Raw genomic sequence first — 23,855 nt, 5'->3', positions numbered from 1 at the left:
TTTTGAAGAACCCGGAACAAGTCAGCAGCTAATACGTAGAAGAAATATGCCACATTTATTTAATTTAAATGAACACGATTTGGATACACCACCAATGACACCGCAGCATGCATCCGCACCAATACCACAAACGCAATTCTTACCCTTAGCTCCAAATCGTCAACACATTAGTCATCCCAGACAATTATCTTCAGATGTTTTGGAAGAAACTCCACGTACATCATTACCATCTTCGAGAAGGAAAAAGAAATCTACTGATGTGCATTTAAATGGGAGGGTTTTATTTGTAGATATGTAACATAGGTATATAGTTTATAATTGTTATTAATTTTATAAATTATATTTTTAATTATTTTTGTATACATTTGTATGTACTTTATTTGTTATAGTAATAATTTTTAAATAATAAGTATGAGGTATTCAGGGGCTGGATTCTTGTTCTATGAAAATTTGAAATGAAAAATATTTCCTTTATAATTTTTTTCATTTGACAGTTTTCTCCTTTATAAAAGTTTTCATTTCACATTTTCATAGAAACAGAATTGAGCCCCAGTTCTATATATAATTATTTTGCCTTTTTATTATTACGTTGTTGTTTTATTATTTTTCAATAAAAATTATTTATATATAGTCAAACTTCCCTATAAGACATACCTGTAAATGAAAAATATAAAATATATATGTTAAATCAAATTTAATACCAATAAAAACTAATTGAGATTTGCAGCATTGTCAGATAAAAAAATTGTCATCAATATTAGTTATGTCGGGAAAAGAAGACCATAGTATAAAAGATTTTCCTCATTTGTGAACAAATCTCAATAATTACAAGTTATATGTTGTTAGGGCTGTTGACATACCTGAAAAATAAATAAAAAGGACGCTATTAAAAAAATGTTGAAAGTTTGGTTTTAATTAAAATCTTAAAATATGTAATCAGATTTCAATAAGTATCATCAATTATTAAAATTATGTCGGGAAAAGAAGACCTTGAGAATAAGTTTTCATCATACAAAATTTAAAAGCGAAAAAGAAATTTTAGTATTTCTCAACTTTAATTAGTTAAAAATGGTAAGTTTAATTAATAATTACCCACCTGTGAAATAGTTGATGGAAACGGGAGAACGTTTTTCAATTCACCTACGAGCAAGATGTTGTGTACCTTACTATCAGGCATGTCACAGAAACGAATTCCGATCGAAAGTGGAATTGATTCCATATTTAGCTTCTTCAGAAAACGAAAAACGAAAAATTTTTCGGAATGAAACCACTTTTGATTTAGCAAACGGAATTGTATTTATATTTTGTTTAATTCTCCCACTTTAAAACACTCTAAAAACACTTAGAAATAATTAAAATGTTGTTTTATTAACAAATTTACACTTAATTTCGCATTTAAAATAAATAATTAAGTTTTTTGACTTCACAAAATCGATCGGAATCTAAAGAAGCTAAGACAAAAACGATCGAAATGAAATTTCGGAATTGCAACCATTCCGATCGGAATCTGTGACATGCCTGTATGTTTCGAAAGTGGTTGTGTCCCATAATAATAAAGGACAGCCGAAATTTTAAGCTATAAAACTAGATTTTCGGGGAAAAAGAGATTTATATGGCATATGCTATGCAGTTGACAATTTAAATTTCGAGCTGTACTAAGTCGCGTTGAATGTAAGTCGTTTACAGAGATGTAGAGGGATTTCAAAAAAATACATTGTAGCCATTTGACAGTAGAATCGGAAGAATGCAATTGAATTTCATGTTTTTGAAATACAAAAAACTACAATTGCTACTAAACAACTTCCTTTCAAACTGAAAAATATCGTCTATTGGAATTAAGATGCAGCAAGGAGTTAAAGGTCAGTTGATTTCCTGAGTTATTCGGCCACGTAAAACTTGTGTTGTAAACTAGAAATGCACACAGAGAAATTAAAATATCTGGCTTTTTTCGAAAATGTATGCCTTGCCTTGCCATAAAGGCACTCGCTGCCTTCATGCATTTATAAAATCAGAACTGATAAAGAAACAATAATCGCTAATACAATATGTATGTATATGACCACTACAAGATAAAAATACACAACATTTTGCTCATAAGAGATTGAATAAAAAAATTCCCTACCCAAATCGAAGGCTGAGTTTCAAGTACATAGATCTGAAAGAAAAGGAAAAAAAATGCATGTAGTAAACAACTTATTGAAACATCGTTAAATTAAATTAAACTAAATAAAATTATCTAAATAATCAGTAATTGGAAGGATAAAATCAAACTAATATTCATAAACACGGACCAATTAATATCATCACAAAAATATAATTACAATTATTCATGGTTTTATTTATAAACTTACATTAAAAAACAATTAGTCCTTTTTCGAAACACCAAAGCCAAGAAGTTGATCTAAAAATAAAAAAAGTAATAAATTATTTAAATCATCTTCTTCATCTTTAAATAATTATGTTATATTTTTAAAATATCAGTAATTGGAAGTAGAAAATCAATATAAATTCATAAACACGGACCAATTAATCTCATCATTAAAACACATTTTATTCGACCCCTCGTTTCGCTTCGTATTTATTTCACAAAACAAAAAGCTAGTATGTACCTAATCCTAAGCCTTAATAAGGTGGTATTTACCACCTTATTATCTCATCATGGACACTACTCTATGCTAGAGTTGGGCAATTGAACGACCTAGTTCACTGTCCTAGCTCAAAAACGCATGAGTATCATCATCCAAACTAACGTGAAATATTAAGTATACGCATTTTGTTCAAAGAAACGACCGGTGTCCATTGAACTAGGTAGTTCAATATACTTCAATTTGCACAACTCTACTCTATGCAACACTCACCCTTATTACGGTTGGCGTAGTCGTAGACGTTGAAGTGACGTAGACATTGTCGTCGTAGCCGTAGTCGTAAGTTGCATTTTTGATGTGATGAAAAATATTTATAGCATGAACGGATTACTCGTTTTAAATATAACATTTTTTTAATACGGCAAATCGGTATTACGTATGGCGTTGAAATACGAGGAAAGAGTCGTGGCCGCTTTTTTTATTTCATTTCTTATATGCCCAGTCTTTCGACCTTAATGCTGTATACTACAGTGCAATATTAAACTAACAAATTTAAAATTATAATAAGAAAGTATCCTAAATAAAATAAGGGAGGGATGTTTAAACTACTCAAAAACAACAATTACTATGTATAAAAAGGGGATATAATAAATATAAATAAAAATTATATAATAGCAAACATTTTGATTAATTGAATTTTGACACTTCAGGAAGGAAAGGGATGTTAAACTACTCCAAAAAGAAATACAATTTTTTGTTATAAAACTAATATAAATAAAATAACAAAATAAAATCATTTTTGAAATATTTTGATTTAATGGTATTACAAAAACAACATGTATTATAAAAAATGTATTATTTAAGTAATGTAAGAATTGGAACTACTCGAAAAAAGAAGCATGCACTTTGTAAACGACAGCATATAAAAATAGAAACAAATCAATTTCAAAAGATTTTTTGGCAATGATTATTAAAATATGTTGGAAAATAACTATAATAAATACAAACTTTACTACTTTTATTCTGCATAAGATAAATTTCGTGTTTTTATCAGATGACAAACTTTCTATTGAAAATCTGTTAGTACTCATATAACGATTCATGCAATGCAAATTTCTTAGTTTTTGTTCAAGAGATGATTTCAAACAAATTATTTTACAATTAAAAAAATACATACAGTTAGTTGCGTTCAAAATAATAGAAGTGTCCTTACACAAAAGGGAATGGTCCAAAAAAACATGGTTAAACCTCTCCATTTTGGCTTATTTTGTATTTGGTTAACATTGTCGACATTCCAACTGTTATTTCATTAACAGAAATGTGGCAATTTTTATTAAATTAAGTACTGTTTACACCAACATTATAAATCGTCTTAAAATTTTTTGTTCAAAAAAATAGGTGTGGAAGAAAAAGGACAATACAAATATTTTTAGTTGAATTTACGACCAAAACTGTAAATATTTAAGTTGATAGTACTAAATACAATATATTTGATGTTTTTTGAAAACAAAAGTCCTTTGGTAGTATATAAAAACAGGCTATTGTCCTTGTGGCGACTTTTCCAATAAATTAAGCCCTTATTGGGGAATTCAGTGGATTTTATACACAAAACCTTTATTGATTAGACTTGTTTAACACTCTGACTGTTACCTCAAACAAAACATAATGATTGGTATTCCATAAATTGGTGTATTTTGAACCATGAACCAAATTTCAGCTAGTTTCCATTAATCCTTTATGAAAGGATCGGCCAAAACAGTGCATTTGTAAGTCATTTATTCCTCGACCAAATAAAATTATGAGGTCCTCAGGATGTTAGCTTTATGTACAAAGTCAATTTCACTTCTATTCCAAACATATTTTAAAGCGTGAACGGTTGAAATTAGTTTTACACCATTTTGTGATAATCCGGCTTTGACTACTCTATGGTTGGTATACATAAATTCACGTTTTTCGTTCAAAAGTACTTAATTTAGATTAGTTCTCATAGAAAAATGTATTTTATACGATGCAAAACCTAATAAACATATTCGCAGGGCAACTTCAGAAGTATTTCCTTAAAATTAGCTTTTTAACAAACCATGTAGAAAAATGGCTCATATCTGCCAATCATCCAATTTTTCAAATATAAACAAAAGAATTGTTCTGCGTGTAGTTAAGATGCTAAGGGCCTTAAAACAACATTATTTTGTCCAGGAATTAATGCCTTATAGATGCGCTTTTTTGGTCAATCCTTACATAAGTCTAATGGAAACTGGCTAAAGCTTGGCTCAAGGATCAAAATACACAAATTTATGGGGAACCAATCATTATGTATTGTTCGAGGTAACAGCTAGAGTGTTAACCAACTCTAATCAACAAAGGTTTTGTTTATAAAATCCATCGATTTCCCAATAAATGCTAAAATTATAGGAAAATAGCTACAAGGACAATATCCTGATTGTGACCACATCCAAAAGCCTTTTTTGTTTTCAAACAGCCTTCAAATCTATTAAATTCACTACTAATAACTAAAATATTGTCAATTCTGGTCCTAAACTCAAATAAAAATTGTTTTATTCTCCTTTCTCTTCCACACTCCTATTTTTTTGAACAAACATTTTTAAGACGATTTGGAATGTTGGTGTAAACAGTAAATAATTTAAAACATATTGCCACATTTCTGTTAATGAATTAACAGTTGGGATGTCAACAATGTTAAACAAATGCAGAATTGACGAAAATGGAGAAGTTTAAACATGTTTTTTGGACCATTCCATTTTGTGGATGGGCACTCCTATTATTTCGAACACAGTATATATATACAGTCAACCAAAAAAGTCTACATACACCCTATAAATCTCGAGTTTTAAGGGTAAGGAGGCATTTTTATGAAAATCCAAGTACATAGTTCTATTTCATATCCCTAATAAACAATATTACATACAACAAAAATATATTCCATAATACGAATAACGGTAAATTCTATAAAAATTAAAAAAATAATAGCGAAAAAGTGTACATACACCCAATGAAATATTAAGATTACAGTAAAATTGATGGAGTAAACAATACAAATTTTACATTTTATTGCTTTATCGAATGTCTCTGGTTGTCTATGATATATTTTAGATAAAATAGGAACATATTTGTGCTTTAATTGGCGTTATTTAAGGTCAGACTTCGCGTATAGCTCGTTAAGGCGGACCCTTGCAGATTTCTTTGAGTTTTTCAGTCTGGTAGTTTATGAAACCCCAGGAAATACAGTGGGACTAATTATTTTGAGATCCTAGAGCACTTTGAAGTTGTTATTAGGGATAATATATGCGCTCCTGAGCTTCGCTAAATATGCGAATTCCTGAGTTTTTCATAAATTTTATAGTTTTCACAGCATTCCAAGGGTGAAATTACAAGCAATAACCTTGGAATTAGCTTGTAATAAATGTTTGGACCTTAACTCAATCAGAAATGTATAACATTATTATTCAAACCCGCTCCTAAAGTTTCCAAAGCATCAAAATAAAAGCACCACCAAAGAATGCATGAAATTTGTATGAATTTTACACTGCTAACTAGTATGCTCTCGTATTATGATCGTTAGGGTCACTTGAAGCGCTATAAATGTTGGATACTTTTACATTGCTGATTCAATGGATGCTCGAAGATTGTACCAGACCTTATTACAAGGCAATTCGAAGGCTTCTGCATGTAATTTGCTCCTTGGAATGTTGTGAAAACTATAAAATTTATGAAAAAACTCAGAAATTAGTATATTTAGCGAAGCTCAGGAGCATATATTATCCACAGGAAAAACTTCATAGCGCTCTTGGATCCCAAAATTATTAGTCCCACTATATTTTCTGGGGTTTCATAAACTACTAGACTGAAAAACTCAACGAAATCTGCAAGGGTCCGCCTTAACAAGCTATACGCGAAGTCTGACATGAAATAACGGCAATTAAAGCACAAATATGTTACTATTTTGTCTAAAATATATCATAGACAACCAGAGACATTCGATAAAGCAATAAAATGTAAAATTTGTGTTGCTTATTCCATCAATTTTACTGCAATCTTAATATTTCATTGGGTGTATGTACACTTTTTCCCTATTAATTTTTTAAATTTTATAGAATTTACCGTTATTCGCATTATGGAATATATTTTTGTTATATGTAATATTGTTTATTAGGGATATGAGATAGAACTATGTACTTGGATTTGCATAAAAATACGTCCTTACCCTTAAAACCCGAGATTTATAGGGTGTATGTAGACTTTTTTGGTTGACTGTATATACTTTTTAATTTTGTATGAGAAAAAATTGTCGTCGTAAATGTTACGTGGTACCAAAAATATCCCTACGACAACGACCACAAAAAAACGTCTACGCCGAACATTTATTTTGATTGTAAAAACTGTAGGGTTAGGTTGATCACCTGAATTAATAGTTTAAAAATGATCTACTAATAATTATATTAATTTTTGTTACCAAAAAGAGTTTTTTAAAAATTTAATTTTTTCTTTTTTGTACAAATACATACATAATACCAAATATACGTTACGACACACGTCAGTTTGCAATTTTGGATACGACAACACCAACCGTACTAAGGCTGACTATAATGTCACTATGCTAATAGTCGGTCCAAAACGCATCTTCTTAAGTTGTATAAACTTGTATGTTCTTATAAATAAATATTAAAGTATTTCAAGTTTTTGTTGATTGTGCAAAATCTGCTATTAATTTGTTGTTTTTGGAAACGAGCCAGATTCAAAATAAATGTGAAGATTTTAAAGATAATCAGTTTAATCCAGGTATATTATACATACCAATTTTGTTTCCATTTGTAACTTGACTTGTCGGGACACCACGAACATGATATACTCTACAAATCCGATATCTGAAAAATGAAAATATAGTTATAATATAAAATCTTGTCAAATAAAAAGTATATGTAGCAATTTTAAAAACATTTTCAATATTCGTTCAGTAATTGGAAAAGGGTTAATCAATTAAAATTCATAAACACGGACCAATTAATTTCATCATTAAAATTACAACACTTAAATACTAGGATGATTGAATTCTTTTAATTACCGTTATTACATTTCGCCCTTTGTAATTAGAATGCGTTTATTCTCTTCATCAATTTCTCAAAGTAGTATTCTGAAAAAGACAAGAAAATATTTGATTATTTGAACAATTTAAATGCTTTTTATATCTATTAAATTGGAATCAATCAGTACGCAATAGAGCGCAGCCGAAAATTTTATAGTCATTATTTGATCATACGGTAACTTTTGTCCTCATTTAATAGAATAACATAGAAAATTTTCGTACAGGATTATCAACTAACTCACCTTAATAATGGCTATGATGTTAAAAAAGGCCCTTTTATAGAAAGTAGAATCTGAAAAAAAAGAAAAACTGGTTAGAGAAATTCTTAAGTATGATTTCGTGAAATAAATTTACAATGTAGTCAGTACGCAATAAAGCGCAGCCGAATGTTTTATAGTCATTGTTATAATCATACGGTAACTTTTGTCATCATACAAAATATAATAAATAATTAAATTTATGCAGAATATTTACCTTTATTTTGCCCAAAATTTTAAATTTAAAGTGAGACTGGAACTTCCGTTAAGATTCTGAAATGCAAATAAAAAATAACATTTTTAAAAATTGACTTGAATTTATTATAGATATTAGTTAATAGATTTGAATCAGTACGCAATAAAGCGCAGCCGAATGATTTATAGTCATTGTTGATATCATACGGTAACTAGTGTCATCATGCTAAACATTATTACATAATAGCAATATAGATATATAGTACGAGTTGATGCATAGCCTGACATTTTCTTAGATAAATGATTCGATATTATTTTTTTTTTATTTATTTGTTTAACATTGTATTAACAAAGGATATTTTGCCATTTATTTCAATCCTTATTATCTTATCCTTAACATCAAAGATTAGTACATTTGAAAAAAAGTAAAATAAAAATGTGGATTTCATAACTTCACACCCATCATCTCATGCCTACTATTGTATTTTTTATTAAAAAAATTACCTTTGCTTCTATTCCAAACAGTTTATATTCAGTGCAATATCCTCCGCAATGTCTGCAACAAAAGATAACAATTATTATTGTCAGAACATTAAAAAAAATTGATAATATTTAGTTAAATTCTCATTTAATTTATAATCATTGAAGAAGAAACATGACGGGAAAATTATTGATAAATTTTATATACCTATGGTCATTTAGGATAGAATGCTGGCTGCTTGGTCTGCAATGAAGCTGATGTCGTAACAGCGGCAGTTTATTTTCGGCGGTTGTCTGAAAAGAATAAAACATATAAATGAAAAATCTTGTAATTTTAACCAGTTAAAAAAATATTAAAAATTAAAATTTTCATAACTGCGATTCAACAAGGTTTAAAATGTAAGGGATTTTATTCAGGAATTAGATCCGTTGATTTTAATCATTAAAATTACAATTGTATATTCAAATGGTGAATATTTACTTACCTCCTCTTTTACTTTTAAAGGGAAAAACCAAATCCATTGAATTTCATTATCTGAAAACAAAGGAAAGAAAAAAATTAGAATCATAAACTTTAAACAACGTGTGCTATGCATATGAATATAATCTCATTAAAACAAATCAACACGAAATAAAACTTGGGAAGTCGGTTCAGGAATTAGATCCGTTAATATAATCATAGAATAAATATAAAAAATAAAGACATTCGTCAAAATTAATCCCGATACAACGGTTTCGTTGATTTTGGAAACATGTCAGATAATGTGCATTGTGAAAAGTTTTTCGTACCTTTTGTCTTATTATGTCTTGGGCCTTTGCTTCAGCTAATCAAATTCCTTTTTGGGTTATTCATCCGTCCATACTGAAAATTTATAAGAAAATTTACATTAATATAAATTGAATTTTTTTTTTAGATTATTTTTTGTAATGTGTTCTCATACTAGTCAAGCCATACATTAGGATCGTCGATTAGATGGTCCGTCCGTAAATATTAATGTCAATTAATTCAGATTGAATATATATATATATATATATATATATATATAACAGAACGTGAATCCCCCAGAAAATATGCCTAATATTAAATCGTTTTATGATGCACGTTTTTATCGAAAATAAAGACAATTTTCATATAATTGATTTAGAATAATTAAATTTTTTTAAAATGCATATTAGACTGGTTTTAAATCAAAGGGAAAAAAATCTATGTCGGATTTTGTATGCGGAACCCCCTTAAGTGTTTACCTTTTGTTAGGTTTAAGGATTGCCAAAGTTTGGGCACTATCGGAAAATGTTAACAGGTGCCACTGGGACCTCAAAGTTTCCACGAAATCGCTCTACAGGCCACATTTATTGCCCAATCGCTGAAACAATTTTACCAGTTCATTTCTGTGGCCAAACAAGTAATCCTACAATTTTTTTTAATAGGTTCGGATTTTAATATTAGCTTTATATAGGGCCCATGGAAACATTCGAAGCCCCAGTGGCACGTGTTAACATATTCCGATTGTACTCAAACTTTGGCAATCTTAAAATTTTACAAAACAACACATAAAAAATCCGACATCGATTTTTAAAAACCACCCTAATGCATATCCAACAAATTATTCCAAACGGTTGAGGTAGTAGAAACATAATTCTCTAAACTCGAATAAGTGCGGATAAATGTATTATTTTAAGAAAAATAGATACGGGAATGTTATTCTATTGATTGACTAAGGATGTGTTAAAAACATAACCTCCTCCTTAGAGAAGCTTCATTCATTATTCCGTCCTGATAATTAATTTCCCCGATGCAATGGAGAACCTATGTCGAACCTATCATACGAGCAGTATAGTCTACATTCGTTCTTTACAAATTGGGATATATTGAGATTCTGACGCGCAGAGTGAACAAATAATTTTGACGCCTTTCGGAGATTAATTTTTCACACGCATTGGCGTTGTAAATCTCAATGGGTCAATAATAAAAAAAAAAAAACACCCAAGACTATCTTTTAACTTCCCACTTGCACATCAATTTGAAGTTAATTCACTGTTCTAATATCTTAATGCAAACTAATCTATCTACATACCATACTGAAAACCCCGTATTAAAAATGGGTTAAACTTTATCAGTTTTCACACTTACATAAGATTTTAAGGTTAACGCTCCCCTCCCACAGATTCAGTCAACGTCACAAATGCATGGCTAAAATAGTACTTTTAAGACAATATTTTGGCAACGAGTTTGATGCCATTTGGATTTATCTTTTTTGCTAAACATTAAAAATGATCTTCATTAACATGTGTCTTTAAAGATTATCATACAAAGAAGAAAGCATTTTGGCTGAAGAAGTTTGATATATAAAATAAACAGTTCATCATTTGGAACTACGTTCCTCAAATTACATTTGTCTGAATGGAATGAAAGATATATGCCATTGATAGATACTAAAAGAAAACTATTGTTGGAAAAACAACATTGCTGTTGCTTAGAAATAACATTATTATCTTGTACACTTGTACTAGAACCAAGTTATTTTATCTGGACCAGATAAGAAAACAAGTCGTATCTTGGCATTTCCAAACATTAAATAAAAACCAGGAATTCCAAATTGTTTAGCATTTATGCAATAAACTTACATCAAAAAATTAATAATTAAACTTTTAACCCGAATCTTTGTGTCCATTGCACTTGCGATTTAACAATAATCTCACCCTGGTCACAATGTAACAAAATTATAACGTTTGACACGACAGGCGTTTGTGGTGTTGTTGTTGGCATATACCCAAAACTGCACCTTTGCCTCTGCTGTTGTCAGTTTGTCATATAATTTTGATTACATTGACTTCATGTTGAAATTTCTTGAGCTAAACATGCTTAAAAAAAGCATAATTTGGACTTATATATTTATTTTCGTAAATGGAACAAGATTCGGATTAGATATATTATTTATTTTTTTCTTAAAAAAATTCTTACCTCATGTGAAATAAAAATATCATTTAATTCATTTGATTGGCAAAGGTGGCAAAGGTGTACACATTACATGTGTTCACTTCAACATTATTATTTGAGTACAGGTGATAGTTAATGTTGTGGCATCGGCAATTTGTTAAAATGTATGGTAGAAGTAAATAACAAAAAACTTCTTCTGCTTCACAAAAATGTGTTGAGCACATCGATCCCATGTTTATCCTTGTATATTTGGCAACTTCTTGCAGATCCATATAATTTCCATAAAATCCACTTAAATATTTATGTTAACAGCCAACATGTTGACGATTATTAACAATATAAACTGAAATTATGTTAGCAATACTCATTCAAACATCCATCATCACTCATAACATGCCGACAAAACTTTATTTATTCACACACAACACTTCATTTTATCAAATCCATTATTGGTTCGAACATTCGGACGAATTTTATTACAGTACAGAAAATTACCATTAAATCCCAATATCCATATCCCTTATATCCCAAAAACTGTGACATTATGTGTGTTCGCTTACTCAAAATATGTACAAATTGTTACTGGATGTTGTTCGTTTACATTACAGTACAATGCAAAAGGCTTTAGTCGATTACAAGAAGTTACTGGACTGGTACAATTTTGTACAAATTGTTGAATAAACGAAAATTTGACTAAAATATAGGACTTCATAAATGTTATGCATCGGCTTTATGCACGGCTATGAACACTGATTTGCAAAAAAAAAGTACAAGAGTTTATGGGTAAATTTATGAACGCTTACAATTATTGCATTGAAATAAAAATCATTTTGAAATTTAATTTAATAGATAAAAATCATTCACAGTACAAAAAAGTATTAACACTGTGCAAATTTGAAAAATAACTATTATGGGAAGGAAAGTACTGGTAGTACTGGTACCTAATGTAAATGTAATGCATTTATGAACGAACCCACGGCATTGTAAGACAGCGCAGTGCTGCGTTTATGAAATCAGACTGTGTTTTTTAATCAAAAAAGTTATTGGAAAGTAAGCTCCGACACCTATAGTTCCTGGTCATATTCAAAAATCACTCGATTCTCGGATTTTAGGAAAAATATGCATAGTTTTCCAGAGAGGTAGGTTTAAAAATTTTATCAGCCCACCATACATTTTATTTGCGGGAAATTTCTGACTTTCACTATCCCGCCCTATTATAATATAAAATAACAGGGAGGAGAAAGCCAAAATAAGAACGAAAAACATTAAATTTTTGAAATTAAATTATGGAACAATAATGCATTAATATTGTTCAAAATTTTAATTTCGCAAATCAAACATAAAGTACAGTACACATTGTCACTTTTGACAAAATCGCATTCTGTTGACTCAATATCTCTTTTCTTTATGATTGTGAAAATATCATCTACGTATTTTATTAATATTTTAGGCTTGGTGGGCATCTTCTGTATGGATATTTGGAGTAATTTTTCCATGACGATGTCTGCCACTACTGGGGAAACCGGATAATCCATAGGCATTCCTTTGTTTTGTTTATAAATTTTATTAAGTATAGTACACATTGACAAGCAAAACTGACAGTCATCGAGGTCTATTTCGTGAATATCAAAGCCTAATTAAAAAATTTCTTTTATAATCTCCAAATAATACCGTAAATATTGTATTTCAAACGTTTTTAGCTAAATAAAAGTTGTTATTTGCCGGAAAATTGTCCTTGAAGTACGTTGACTGTCAGTTTTGACTGTTAGTGTATTTAAAAAACTTATCGATACATACGGTTATCGAATGGTGAAAACATAAAAAACAAAATATTACAGACAATTTGTTGTGCGGCAAATTTCTCGTAAAATGAAATGAAAAAATGCAAATTATATAAAATAATAAAAAATTGTGAAAAATTAAAAGTAATGAGACCCGAAATAAATTTCCCTATGTAAAAATATAAAAATCGCATTCTGGCATTGGAAAATATATTTGTAATTATTAAGAAACACATCCCCCATTTTGTCTATATTTTTACTTATTTTATTGGATTAGTTTAGTTATTGATTCGTTTTATTGCAAAATGTTCCATTAAAGTTCGTTTTATGCCACAGAAGTAATCATTTCGACAGCAAATGTGTGGCGGGCAAAAAATGTCTGACTTCATAAATGCAGTGTGATGCGTCAAATGGGATCGTCGCGAATTCATAAATGCAGCATGTCTTTTTATTGAAATCGTCGCGAGTTCATAAATGTCGCGCGACACGTCATATTGAGCAGTAATTGACAAATTTGTGCAGTTTTACCACTTGGACTGCACAATAATTGACATTTCTTTAATACTGTTATGCGAACTGATATTTGCGAATAAAACAAGAAAAATACATAAGAAACAATTAGAAATGGCGGATTTGTGGTAATTATTTAATATAATACATTTATTTTCAAAAATTTTTAAAATTTTTATATGTGATTTTATATATAATCTAGTGATAAAAGACGGAGTCACGGAAGAAAAGAGTTAATGTTGGAAGTTCATTTGAGACATGAGAAAGAAGAAAAAAGGTATACACTTTGGGAACAGATAATGAGGGAAATTAAGCAAATTGACCCAACAATTCTATTTAGCAAAGACGAATAAATAAAGTTTTTCGTAAAGATGCTAATTTACGGCGACGCCTCCTTTTTTAAATATAATTGTTTATAAATGTACGATTTGAATCGAGATTATTGGCACTCAATTCGAAAGTGCTATTCAATAATAACTCAAATATTCCATTCATTGTTAAAACGAAATTTTACAAAAAGTAAACATCGTAAAGCAATGTGTGCGTTCGTTCATAAATGCAGCAAAATGACATGTCTCTTTTTTGACAACGTCAGTGTTGCCAATCATATTTGATTCGTCTTTTTACGATTTTGTCAATATCAGCAATGTAAAAACTGTATTTATGAAGTCAGCCATCGCAAGATTCCACTCGTAAGTGTTTTCTATAACGGATGCCGTAATCCAAATACTGAAAATATCGATCGAAATAACTCGATCAAGTATGGCCCGTTAGGCCCGTTTCTTTTTTTGATTCCACTTTTCATTTATAATAGAGCCATAAAGTGAAAGGTCGAAACCTCCGTGAACGTTTATCTGATACAGTTCAGTACATATGGATGGAACATTGAAATGCTTCTAACAAATGATGTATGCTATAGCTATAGATAGATATATAGATGTATGCTATAGATATTTTTTATGTTTGATTTTTCAATTTAAATTACAAAAAAATGTTTCCACAACTCCGGGAAAGTTTGCATAATGGCTAAATTGTTTCACAGAGAACAAAATAAGACAAAGATGTTTTTGTCAACGCAACAACAGTTAATATCAAATCAACCCAGAAATACAGCAGCTCAATCACACATCAGCACAAACACATGCTCATAAACATTATATTCAGGTAACACGCATACATTTTGTATCAATCCAAATTTCATTCAAATCACACATGCAATTTTTAATCATGAAACATTTATAAATCCCCATTTCCCAGATCATTGCCCCCACACAACATATCAGCCATTAATCCCCCAATTCAATATAATCAATCACCAGGTTTTGATCTGTTGACCATCCACGAATATGCCCCCCCAAATATAGAAATACAAACAAATGTTGATATTTTAATTTTTGTAACATACTCATTTTTCTTTGAGTACAATTTATGGTTTCTTTTTTCTTTTTGTTGATATTTTTTGTCATTTATAGTTACGAAATATATTAATGTGGGGTAAAAGTAGAAGGTAAACCTACAAACTAGAGGGGAGACATTTAATTTTCTCACATTTATCAATAAAATGGAAAAGAAGTTTCCAAGGTGTGTACAATAAATCTTCATCATGGTCATCATCATTAATAATTTGAAATGACGAGAATAAAAATTAAAATATTTTTGTCTATAATAATGAATTTTTAGATCAAACTTTTTGTTCTTTCTTCTCAAGACGAACGAACAAACAAAAAGAATTGTTGCAAAATGTTGGTTAAAAGTTAGTTTGATAATTAGTATTAAATCATGTTAATATTAATGGTTATATAGTCTTCTGCTTAAATCTATCATTGAGATTAAAATTGTTGTATCTTTATGTAAATACATTTACATATGCACTATGTTGTTGTTGTTCATTTGTTATATAAATATGGTAGTTGTTCAAAAAGCTTGTTATGTTGAATTAGAACTAAAGGATAACACAAATCATACATATATGCCAGCAGTTCGGAACCATACCCTTATTTTGAGGGAACGGGTTGGAACTAAGATGACAGATATGTAATGCAAGTGTCCATCCAATTACTCCCAATTAAAAGATGTATTTATGTCCAAAATTTGTATATGGGCTCATCTGTTGCAGGTAGCACCATTTTACATGGGCATACAATTTAATAGGTTTTGGTAGTTCATTTATATGGTAAACTTTAGCACACCAAGCGAGAAGTTTTTTTCAGCTGCGAGATCTTCCAATTGTTGTTAATAATTAATAACTTGATGATTGCACAATTCAATGTACATTTTCAAACCACAATACAACACCAACGGATGGTGAGAGTGTGCAGTGCATATTTATATATTGAAGATAGTTCATAATCAAAGATGCTATGGTATGAGTGGATTGGTTGATTCTGCTTCGAAATATATCAAAGCGTTTTCCTGCCTTTAAGGAGTAACTAATACTATGCTTGTTCATTTTTATCAATCACACCAAATAATCCCAAAAATTGTAGATAAAGTATTCAGTTGTTTATGCGCTAATATTTAGGTATGTATCATGTTTGGCGAATCGTCTGTAGCTTCATCTCAGAAACGTCTTCTACGTTCCCATGGATTGTTGTTACCGCCGCCATTGTTTCCGCCGCGCTGAGGTCCGCCACGGTTTCCATTATCTCCACCGCCGCTTGGTTGATTTTGATTACCACCAAATTCAAATCCGAAATCCTATATAGAGGATGCAAATTTAAAGGTAGTTTTGAAGTGGTAAAACAATACTAAATTATGTACAACGATGTTATAAAATATCATTCAATGTAGAAAAAATACAAATCATAAAGAAAAGAAATGAAAATAGAAACAAACAAAAAAACAGATTCTAAATTAAAAGTTACGCTCTATGCTGTTATTATTTATCCAAATGCATCAAAAGATATACTTCCGTTGTCTTGCAAGTATGTTGTAACCACCATCGCATACAATTATAATTACGAAAGAAACCCCTGGCCCAACACAGTCATTTCATGACAAGATAAAATCGAAGAAAGAACAAAGGACAAGAAACTAGGGAAATGTTTTATTACCAAACAAATGCTTGAAAATTTTAACTCGATTTCAAAATGTTAATTGTCTTGGACGTTGCCAATACATTCCAAATACTCAAAATAATATTATAAACAAGACAATATTCATATGTGAATATGTGTACATAAATTGAGACAATAATCCACCCAGTAAGAAGGCATACTTCACAAACAATAATGCAAAGTGCTGTTCGATTGTTATTTTAAATGCACATTCCAAAATTAGAATATTAAGCCGTGTACATTTCAATAATTTATTGTGTACAGTAAATTATTGTCAAACATTATAAACAATTTCGAATTGCAAAGCATGAGTCCTAATCTAAAGCCCTTGGAATCCCGAGATAATTGACATATTACTTGCTAGTCGATAATTGAGTTCGAAAAACTCAGAAACAGGGTTGGTTAATTCCAACCTATAGCACTTCATAAAATGCTTAAGCCATTATTGTAACAGTGTAAATGTCACAAGTTATGCATCCTTATAATCACCTCTTGTGGATGTAAAAAATAAATTGGGTTTAAAAATTGAAATAGTGGCCAGTGAGGCACCTAGTTGAACGGTTAGTCAATTTCTGATAGCTGACGCCTATTTAAAATAAATCGAAATTTTTTATTCCGGGATGTTCAAAAATTTAAAGATATAATTCTATATGAGATGTGACTATTTTCGAGATAGAAGGAAAATCAAGAGTTTCTTATTTTAATTCATATGTACGTCAATTTTGTACATTCTCAAAGATATAATCCTATTTGAAAAATGACTATTTCCCAGATAGAAAGAAAAAGAAAAATTGTTTGTTTAAATTCATATGTCATTCCCCAAGAGCAGTAGATTAATTTCATGCAAGCTATAATAATCAAACACAAAGATATGCATATATATGTACAATTTAAACACACATAATTGTATACAATTGTAGCATAACATTTTCAAAAAAAATTCAGATAATTGATTTAAGGAAGACACAAATCTACCAATTAATTCAATTATCATCGTTAAGATGTTAATACTCTGATAATATTATCCCAATTTCCCTCACAAACAAGCTTTAGTTTTGTCTGTTGTTGGAAATTTCAACGCAATAATACTACCCACACATAAAAAACAATGAAAAGTTGTCCCAAATCCAAAATTAACTTTCATTCATATTTTGCCCAGCCCAATCGAGAAATGAGTATGCAAACATATAAGAATAATATTCAATTACACATTTTGAAGAGTCAAAAAATTTCAAGTTTTCACACATTATCAGCAATTATTGATAATTGTGCGTGTATTGTTAGTAAAAAAACATTTCCATTCATACATGGAAGAATAAATACATTGCGTTTCGACAACAAGAGATAAACTTGTTGTAATTAATTGGTGTCCCTGCTGTTTGACTGGTGGACGAACATCAGTGCCAACTTTAACATTTCTTCTTAAGATAAGATATTATGTTTAAACACATTTACTTGTCAACATTCCGAAATGTCAAAAGGTTAGAATTATTCGCTTAAGCCACTTCCTGGTGCTAACAACAGGAGCGGTATTAGCAAATCAAATCTGAACCACTCAACATTGAACTGTTAATTTCATATTAACACTGGCCATAATGTTAATAGAAATGGGTAGCAAGCATAGGGTTTTTGGAAGAAATGACAAAAGTTTAGCAGGGCGAACGGCATACCAATCAACAACAGATTTTGACAACGACGAGAGAGGAGAAGAGATAGTTAAAAAGTAGAGTAAGACATGTTTAATTATTATGTTTTGTTTCTAATAATAAACAACTTGTTTATTTATTGATTTGTTTAATAAATGGTTAAAACGCAGATTTAAAAGTAAACAATTAATAGTTTCCTAATCTGTTTCTTTCGAACCATACAATGTTTTGTGTGAATTTAAAATACAGGTATGTAATCAATATTGTGACATTAGTCTTACTTAAACAATGGCTAAATATAATCACAAATCAAAATATTTACAAAAATAAGAAAAATTAAAAGTAAAATATAAATAATATTGGTTACTACACTATTTGTTCAAAGTGTTTGTTGGTTGGTAGGGAGAACTTCTGTTTCTCCCAAGTCTTGTAGGAAATATGCGATGAAATGTTCATTCAACTGTTCTGACAATTCTAAACTGGGTAATCATTGTTAATGACCCGAAATACTGATTTATCAGTGCAGACAAAGTATAATAAGCAATTGAAAAGAGCTGCCACCAACAATAGAGTTGGGCGTTCATAATTGAAATCAGATTGAAGAGCAAAGATGTTGTTGCTCATGTTTTCTTAACATCAATATCTTAAGATTTGGACTTTTGACATTAATTTAGTGTTATTAATTTTGATTGATGGTAAACGTAACGCTCTATTGTCTTCGCCTTTTGAACATATTGAAAAATGAACGTACCTGTGGATTATTTGGCCCATTGGGACCGTTGGGGCCATTTGGGCCATTAGGACCATTGGGTCCATTGTTATTGCCTATGAAAACAGAAAGAGTAAATATATTAAAATTAGAGCAGATTTTTACAATATTCAAAAAATTTTAAAAATATGTAAAAAAAGCATTTGTAACGCTGCTCATATATTATTGCACTTACCTCTGAAATCGAACGGGTTTGGATTGTTTCCAAAGCCATCAAAGTTATTGCAATTGCCACTGAAACCACCCTCTTGTTGATCCAACAATGAGTTTAGCTGTTGGGCTTGCATAAACAATGTATTTTCTTGCTGCCGACGGCGCATTTCTTCTTCTTGGCGCAACATGCGAGATTGCATTTCGCTTTGTTGGCGACGAACTTGTTCTTCATCACGCTTGCGCATTTCTTCGGCTTGTTTTTCACGCATTTCCCATTCCATTTTCTTGCGTTCATTATCAGATTCACGCTTACGTAATTCTGTAGAAGCCAATAAAATTAACATTGGTTACCATTTAATTTATTTGATTAAATATACAATTTAATTTTTGATTTTGATTAAAATTTAATGTAAGTATGTAAATAATGAGAGAAGTCTCCCTTGTCCCATATGGGATGTTGTGGAACATTTTTTTATGTAAATATCTACAATACATACCTTGTCTGAGAAGTTCAGTTTCATGCTCATAACGAGCATATTCCATCTGAGCTTCCAATTTCTCTTCTTCCATTTTCAATTCACGTTTTAGAGCTTCCTGCTTGTTCTTGAATAATTCATGCAATTGCTTCCATCTGGTACCATATTCATGTTCAAAACTGCCACGTTCAGCGAAACGAGGTCCAGTTCCGCGCTCATGGTTGAATTCTGCCAATTTTTTATTCAACGACTTATCGGGCAAACCGTCATTGTCGTCAGTCAAATCAAATGGTTCAACGACACATGGTCTCAATGATGCGGTGAGGAAGAAACATTTATCATTGCAGTACCGCAGGCAGATGTTGGCCGACGATTTTTTGGCAAATTCAACAATACCCTCACCAGTAGATTTGCCGCGATCGTCAACATTGACCATGGCTCTTTCAATGGGGCCAAAGATTTCAAATGCTCTGTAAAGCAATTCATTTGATACAAATGGTGTTAGATTTGAAACACGCAAAACGGTGGCATTGGGGGCAAAGCGAACACGCAAAACGCGTCCTTTGCGATTTGTTCCATCGAGTTCACGCTTTGCGCGTTCAGCATTGGCATGGTAGTCCATTTTAAGGAATGCAAAGTTCTTTTCTGAATTGCAGAAGACCTCGGCAATTTCACCGTATGGTTTGAAGAGTTCTCTTAACTCTTCTTCACTGACTTCACCGGTTAGATTACCGACGTAGAGACGATTACGTCCTGAGAATTTGCTTTCCTCAGATGCTTGAATTGGTTCAAGCTCATGAGTGGGGCCAGAGATCGAGCGTAAGCGTTGATTAACGAAGAAATCGTCGTTACGGCCACCACCACCACGTTGACCGTCGCCGCCACCACCGCCTCCACCTCTTTGGCCGCCACCATCACGGCCATCGCGATTACCGAAATTACGGTCACGTTTTTGACCACGATCACGCTGACCCCCAACTCCTCTTCCCATGCCGCCATCATTATTATTGCCACCGCCGAAGCCACCACCGCCGAAACCGCCGCCACCATGCCTATTTTGTTGAAATTGTTGGTTTTGATTTTGTTGTTGATTCTGATTATTCTGTTGGGGATTCTGTTGGTTTTGTTGAGCATTTTGCTGATTTTGTTGGTTTTGTGGATTATTTTGGTTTTGTGGATTCTGTTGTTGTGAAGCATTTGCAGAGCCGGCATTAGCATTTGCCGGTTTAATGTCGGCTTGAGCCTTTTCTTCCTTTACAACAGGGCCGCCGGAAGCCTGACCAGTCGGTGCTTGCTGTTGTTGTTTTTGTTGCTGTTGATTCTGTACAATTATAATAAAGTTAAGGTTATATTGTATATAAACTATTCGTCATAACAAAATTGGTTTAAAAATCTGAGATTAATCTGCATTGCCTTACAAATAATAAGTAATACAAACAACAACGAAACTACTTATGTGAACCATGTTTGTTTTGTATCTTTCTCATTCACATCTTGTTATTAAGAGATAAAGTTGAACGTTCCCATTGTTTAATCAAATACGAATGGCGTAAAAAATATTGAACGTTTGTAACTATGCAATTCTTTTATATAAAATATGCGCGTTTGAATGAACGCTACCTAAACAACCAGGCAATCTGTATTTTTCATATTTTTATAGGTATATTAAAAACAACAGCGAGATAGAGACAAGGTACAAATAAAGATTTTTCAATTTTCTTTTTTGTTTTTAGTAGAGAAAACCATATATTATGGTGAGGTCCACGGCACTCTTTTATTTAAGTTGAGATCATTGACAACATGTAATACAGACACCCCTAGACCATACGCCTTCTACCATGATGATTCTATGAAGAGTAGAAAAAAAAATGGGAAATAACCCTTTTCCGACTGATATTCTTTGAAATTGAAACAGACATGTATGTATACTTATGCCCTCCCTAATAACAATTCTCCATTTTGTGGACTTCACAGCAGCATTTTTATGTATATTTATATTTTGATCACAATCTACTGAACATTTTTGTTTTTTTTTTTTTTTTTTGATCTGAACTTTAGCGACCACCAATATCTCTTGTTCGTACTTGCAAGTAAGTTGGTGCTAAGCGATATTATGCTTATTATTACATACTTTTTAATTCCATTGATAACCTTTTGTACAAATACGTCGTTTGCTTCAATACAATATTAAAGTACTTATTATATTTTCTTATTAAACATTTCCAGTTTTTCAAGCTACTAAATTTTCTTTAATTTTCTCTACAATGATGCCATCTTACACGTGTAATGGGTTGGTTTTCAACCCCAAAATAAACAAAGTAAAATCTTATTGGTATTACGATTTCACTTTTTATAAAATACGTGCTACTACTACTTAAAACCATATATTAAAAAATTTCTAATTCATCAATTTTCATTTCCTCTCCAAATTAAAGAAAGAATTTTAAACATATATTTAATAATATTGCCCCCACAGAACACACACGTATTCAATTTATATTTTCCAAAATACAACTCTGCGTATGAACGTCTACATAGTTGGCAACTACATGCCAGGTAAGATAAAGCCGGCACGAGGTCGAAGGGGTAGGTGCAATGGCATCGGCCATTTTGTGTTATACATAATTTTTTCCTAATACCATTTCCAGACAAAATATATATTTTTCATTCATATTTAACGATTCATTCCATAATTAACGATTAATATAACATTTAATACTGCTAAAATACATAAAAAAAGTCACATACCTGATTCTGCTGATTTGGAAAATTGCCTTTGTTGGCATTCTGATTGCCACCACCACGATTTTTATTTCTATTTCCGAAGCCTTGATTATTCTTATTTCCACCAAAATTTTTATTCTGATTTTGTTGGTTCTGATTATTTTGCGCTGGGCCACCACCGCCTTGATTGAAACGTGGCTTCTTTTCCGCTGGGCCATCCATGGCTTTGTCTTGGTTCTTATCTCCTTGATTTTTTTGTGGTCTTTGTGGCAAAGGTCCACCACCATTTACTGCAGTTTTAGCACTCATCACTTTTCTAACAAATTTCTTTTCACAAGATTTCACTTTACTTAAAAACACTCGGAGGCACACAACTCACCTCAATGACTGCCGGAAAGAGAATGAAATCAATCGCCAGAAAATGAACGAAATTAGGAAATGAACGAAACAAAATGGCGGCATTAGCGTCTGTTCCCACAATTGACAGAGTTGCCATTTTCATTCGATGGCATCTTGAAATGTGACGGATGATGATCGTCAAAATATATTGTGGCTAATGCCAAGTTTACACAAGCGCTCCAAAATCCACTGGATTTCACGAAATCCTGAAATACACCCCGGTGTTTACACTTATTTTTTGTTGATTTCAAACATATCACAATGATCAAGGTAGATGCATATGCGCAGCTGATCGAACATGAATTTTCACAAGTTGTTATATATAAATTGAATTAATCATCAAAAATATAAAAATATAGAACTTTACAACTTCATTTGGAAAATTATCGTAAAATAATCTATATATTGGGGCCACCGTGGTGCAATGGTTAGCACGTCCGCCTTGCACTCAGAAGGTCTGCGGTTCGAATCCCAGGCCAAGCAACATCAAATTTTCAACGGTGGCAAAATTCCCCCTCAGTAATGCTGGCGACATTTCCTGAGTATTTAAGCCATGAAAAACTTCTCTACAAGTGGTGTCGTAAGACACGCCGTTCGGACTCGGCAATAAAAAGTAGGTCCCATATCATTGAGCTAATATGAATCGGCGTGAACTCATTGATATGAGAGAAGTCTCCCTAGTCCCATCTGGGATGTTTGTGGAACAATTATATTATAATCTATATATCGTATTTATTGTGTATAGTACTAACAAATGAAAAAAAAAAAATATTTTATGGTTGAGA

General features: G+C 31.3%; 1 protein-coding gene and 3 non-coding genes across 7 annotated transcripts; all 4 read right to left on the bottom strand.

Moving 5' to 3' along the window:
• Window positions 1–260: 260 nt before the first annotated feature.
• On the bottom strand, window positions 261–23,120 carry LOC141396912 (protein no-on-transient A-like). 4 transcript variants are annotated; one of them, XR_012411266.1, is made up of 15 exons: window positions 22,696–23,097; window positions 19,969–21,268; window positions 19,494–19,790; window positions 19,301–19,374; window positions 9,408–9,480; window positions 9,104–9,153; window positions 8,827–8,912; window positions 8,643–8,694; window positions 8,161–8,216; window positions 7,929–7,978; window positions 7,666–7,734; window positions 7,398–7,468; window positions 2,352–2,401; window positions 1,097–2,155; window positions 261–860 (listed from the first exon to the last, which is right to left on the bottom strand). XR_012411266.1 is itself a non-coding variant. In XM_073972639.1 (5 exons), the coding sequence occupies exons 1-5, from the start codon at window positions 22,978–22,980 to the stop codon at window positions 16,407–16,409; spliced, it is 2,094 nt and encodes a 697-aa protein (XP_073828740.1). In that variant the 5' UTR covers window positions 22,981–23,120; the 3' UTR covers window positions 15,233–16,406. The 4 variants fall into 4 exon arrangements, 1 of the variants encoding a protein (XP_073828740.1); XR_012411265.1 differs by having other exon boundaries at window positions 261–654; XR_012411264.1 differs by having other exon boundaries at window positions 596–2,155.
• Window positions 2,240–2,310, bottom strand: LOC141400230 (small nucleolar RNA U18). Its single transcript, XR_012412121.1, has one exon. It is a non-coding gene; the product is annotated as a small nucleolar RNA U18 (small nucleolar RNA).
• Window positions 2,473–2,542, bottom strand: LOC141400229 (small nucleolar RNA U18). The gene has a single exon (XR_012412120.1). It is a non-coding gene; the product is annotated as a small nucleolar RNA U18 (small nucleolar RNA).
• On the bottom strand, window positions 7,550–7,620 carry LOC141400228 (small nucleolar RNA U18). Its single transcript, XR_012412119.1, has one exon. It is a non-coding gene; the product is annotated as a small nucleolar RNA U18 (small nucleolar RNA).
• Window positions 23,121–23,855: the final 735 nt, after the last annotated feature.

Source organism: Musca autumnalis, unplaced genomic scaffold (assembly GCF_047663935.1).
Source record: "Musca autumnalis isolate F117 unplaced genomic scaffold, ASM4766393v1 scaffold_3, whole genome shotgun sequence".
NCBI classification, from domain to species: Eukaryota; Metazoa; Arthropoda; class Insecta; order Diptera; family Muscidae; genus Musca; species Musca autumnalis.
Note: the sequence above shows the minus strand (reverse complement) of the source record. Positions and strands in the feature narration are given on the sequence as shown.

Coding starts and splice junctions, on each gene's coding strand:
- LOC141396912 (XM_073972639.1), bottom strand. CDS start 22,980: ATGAGTGCTAAAACTGCAGTAAATGGTGGTGGACCTTTGCCACAAAGA. Junction 21,269..22,695: donor TTCCAAATCAGCAGAATCAG/GTATGTGACTTT, acceptor ATAATTGTACAG/AATCAACAGCAACAAAAACA. Junction 19,791..19,968: donor AACTGAACTTCTCAGACAAG/GTATGTATTGTA, acceptor TGGCTTCTACAG/AATTACGTAAGCGTGAATCT.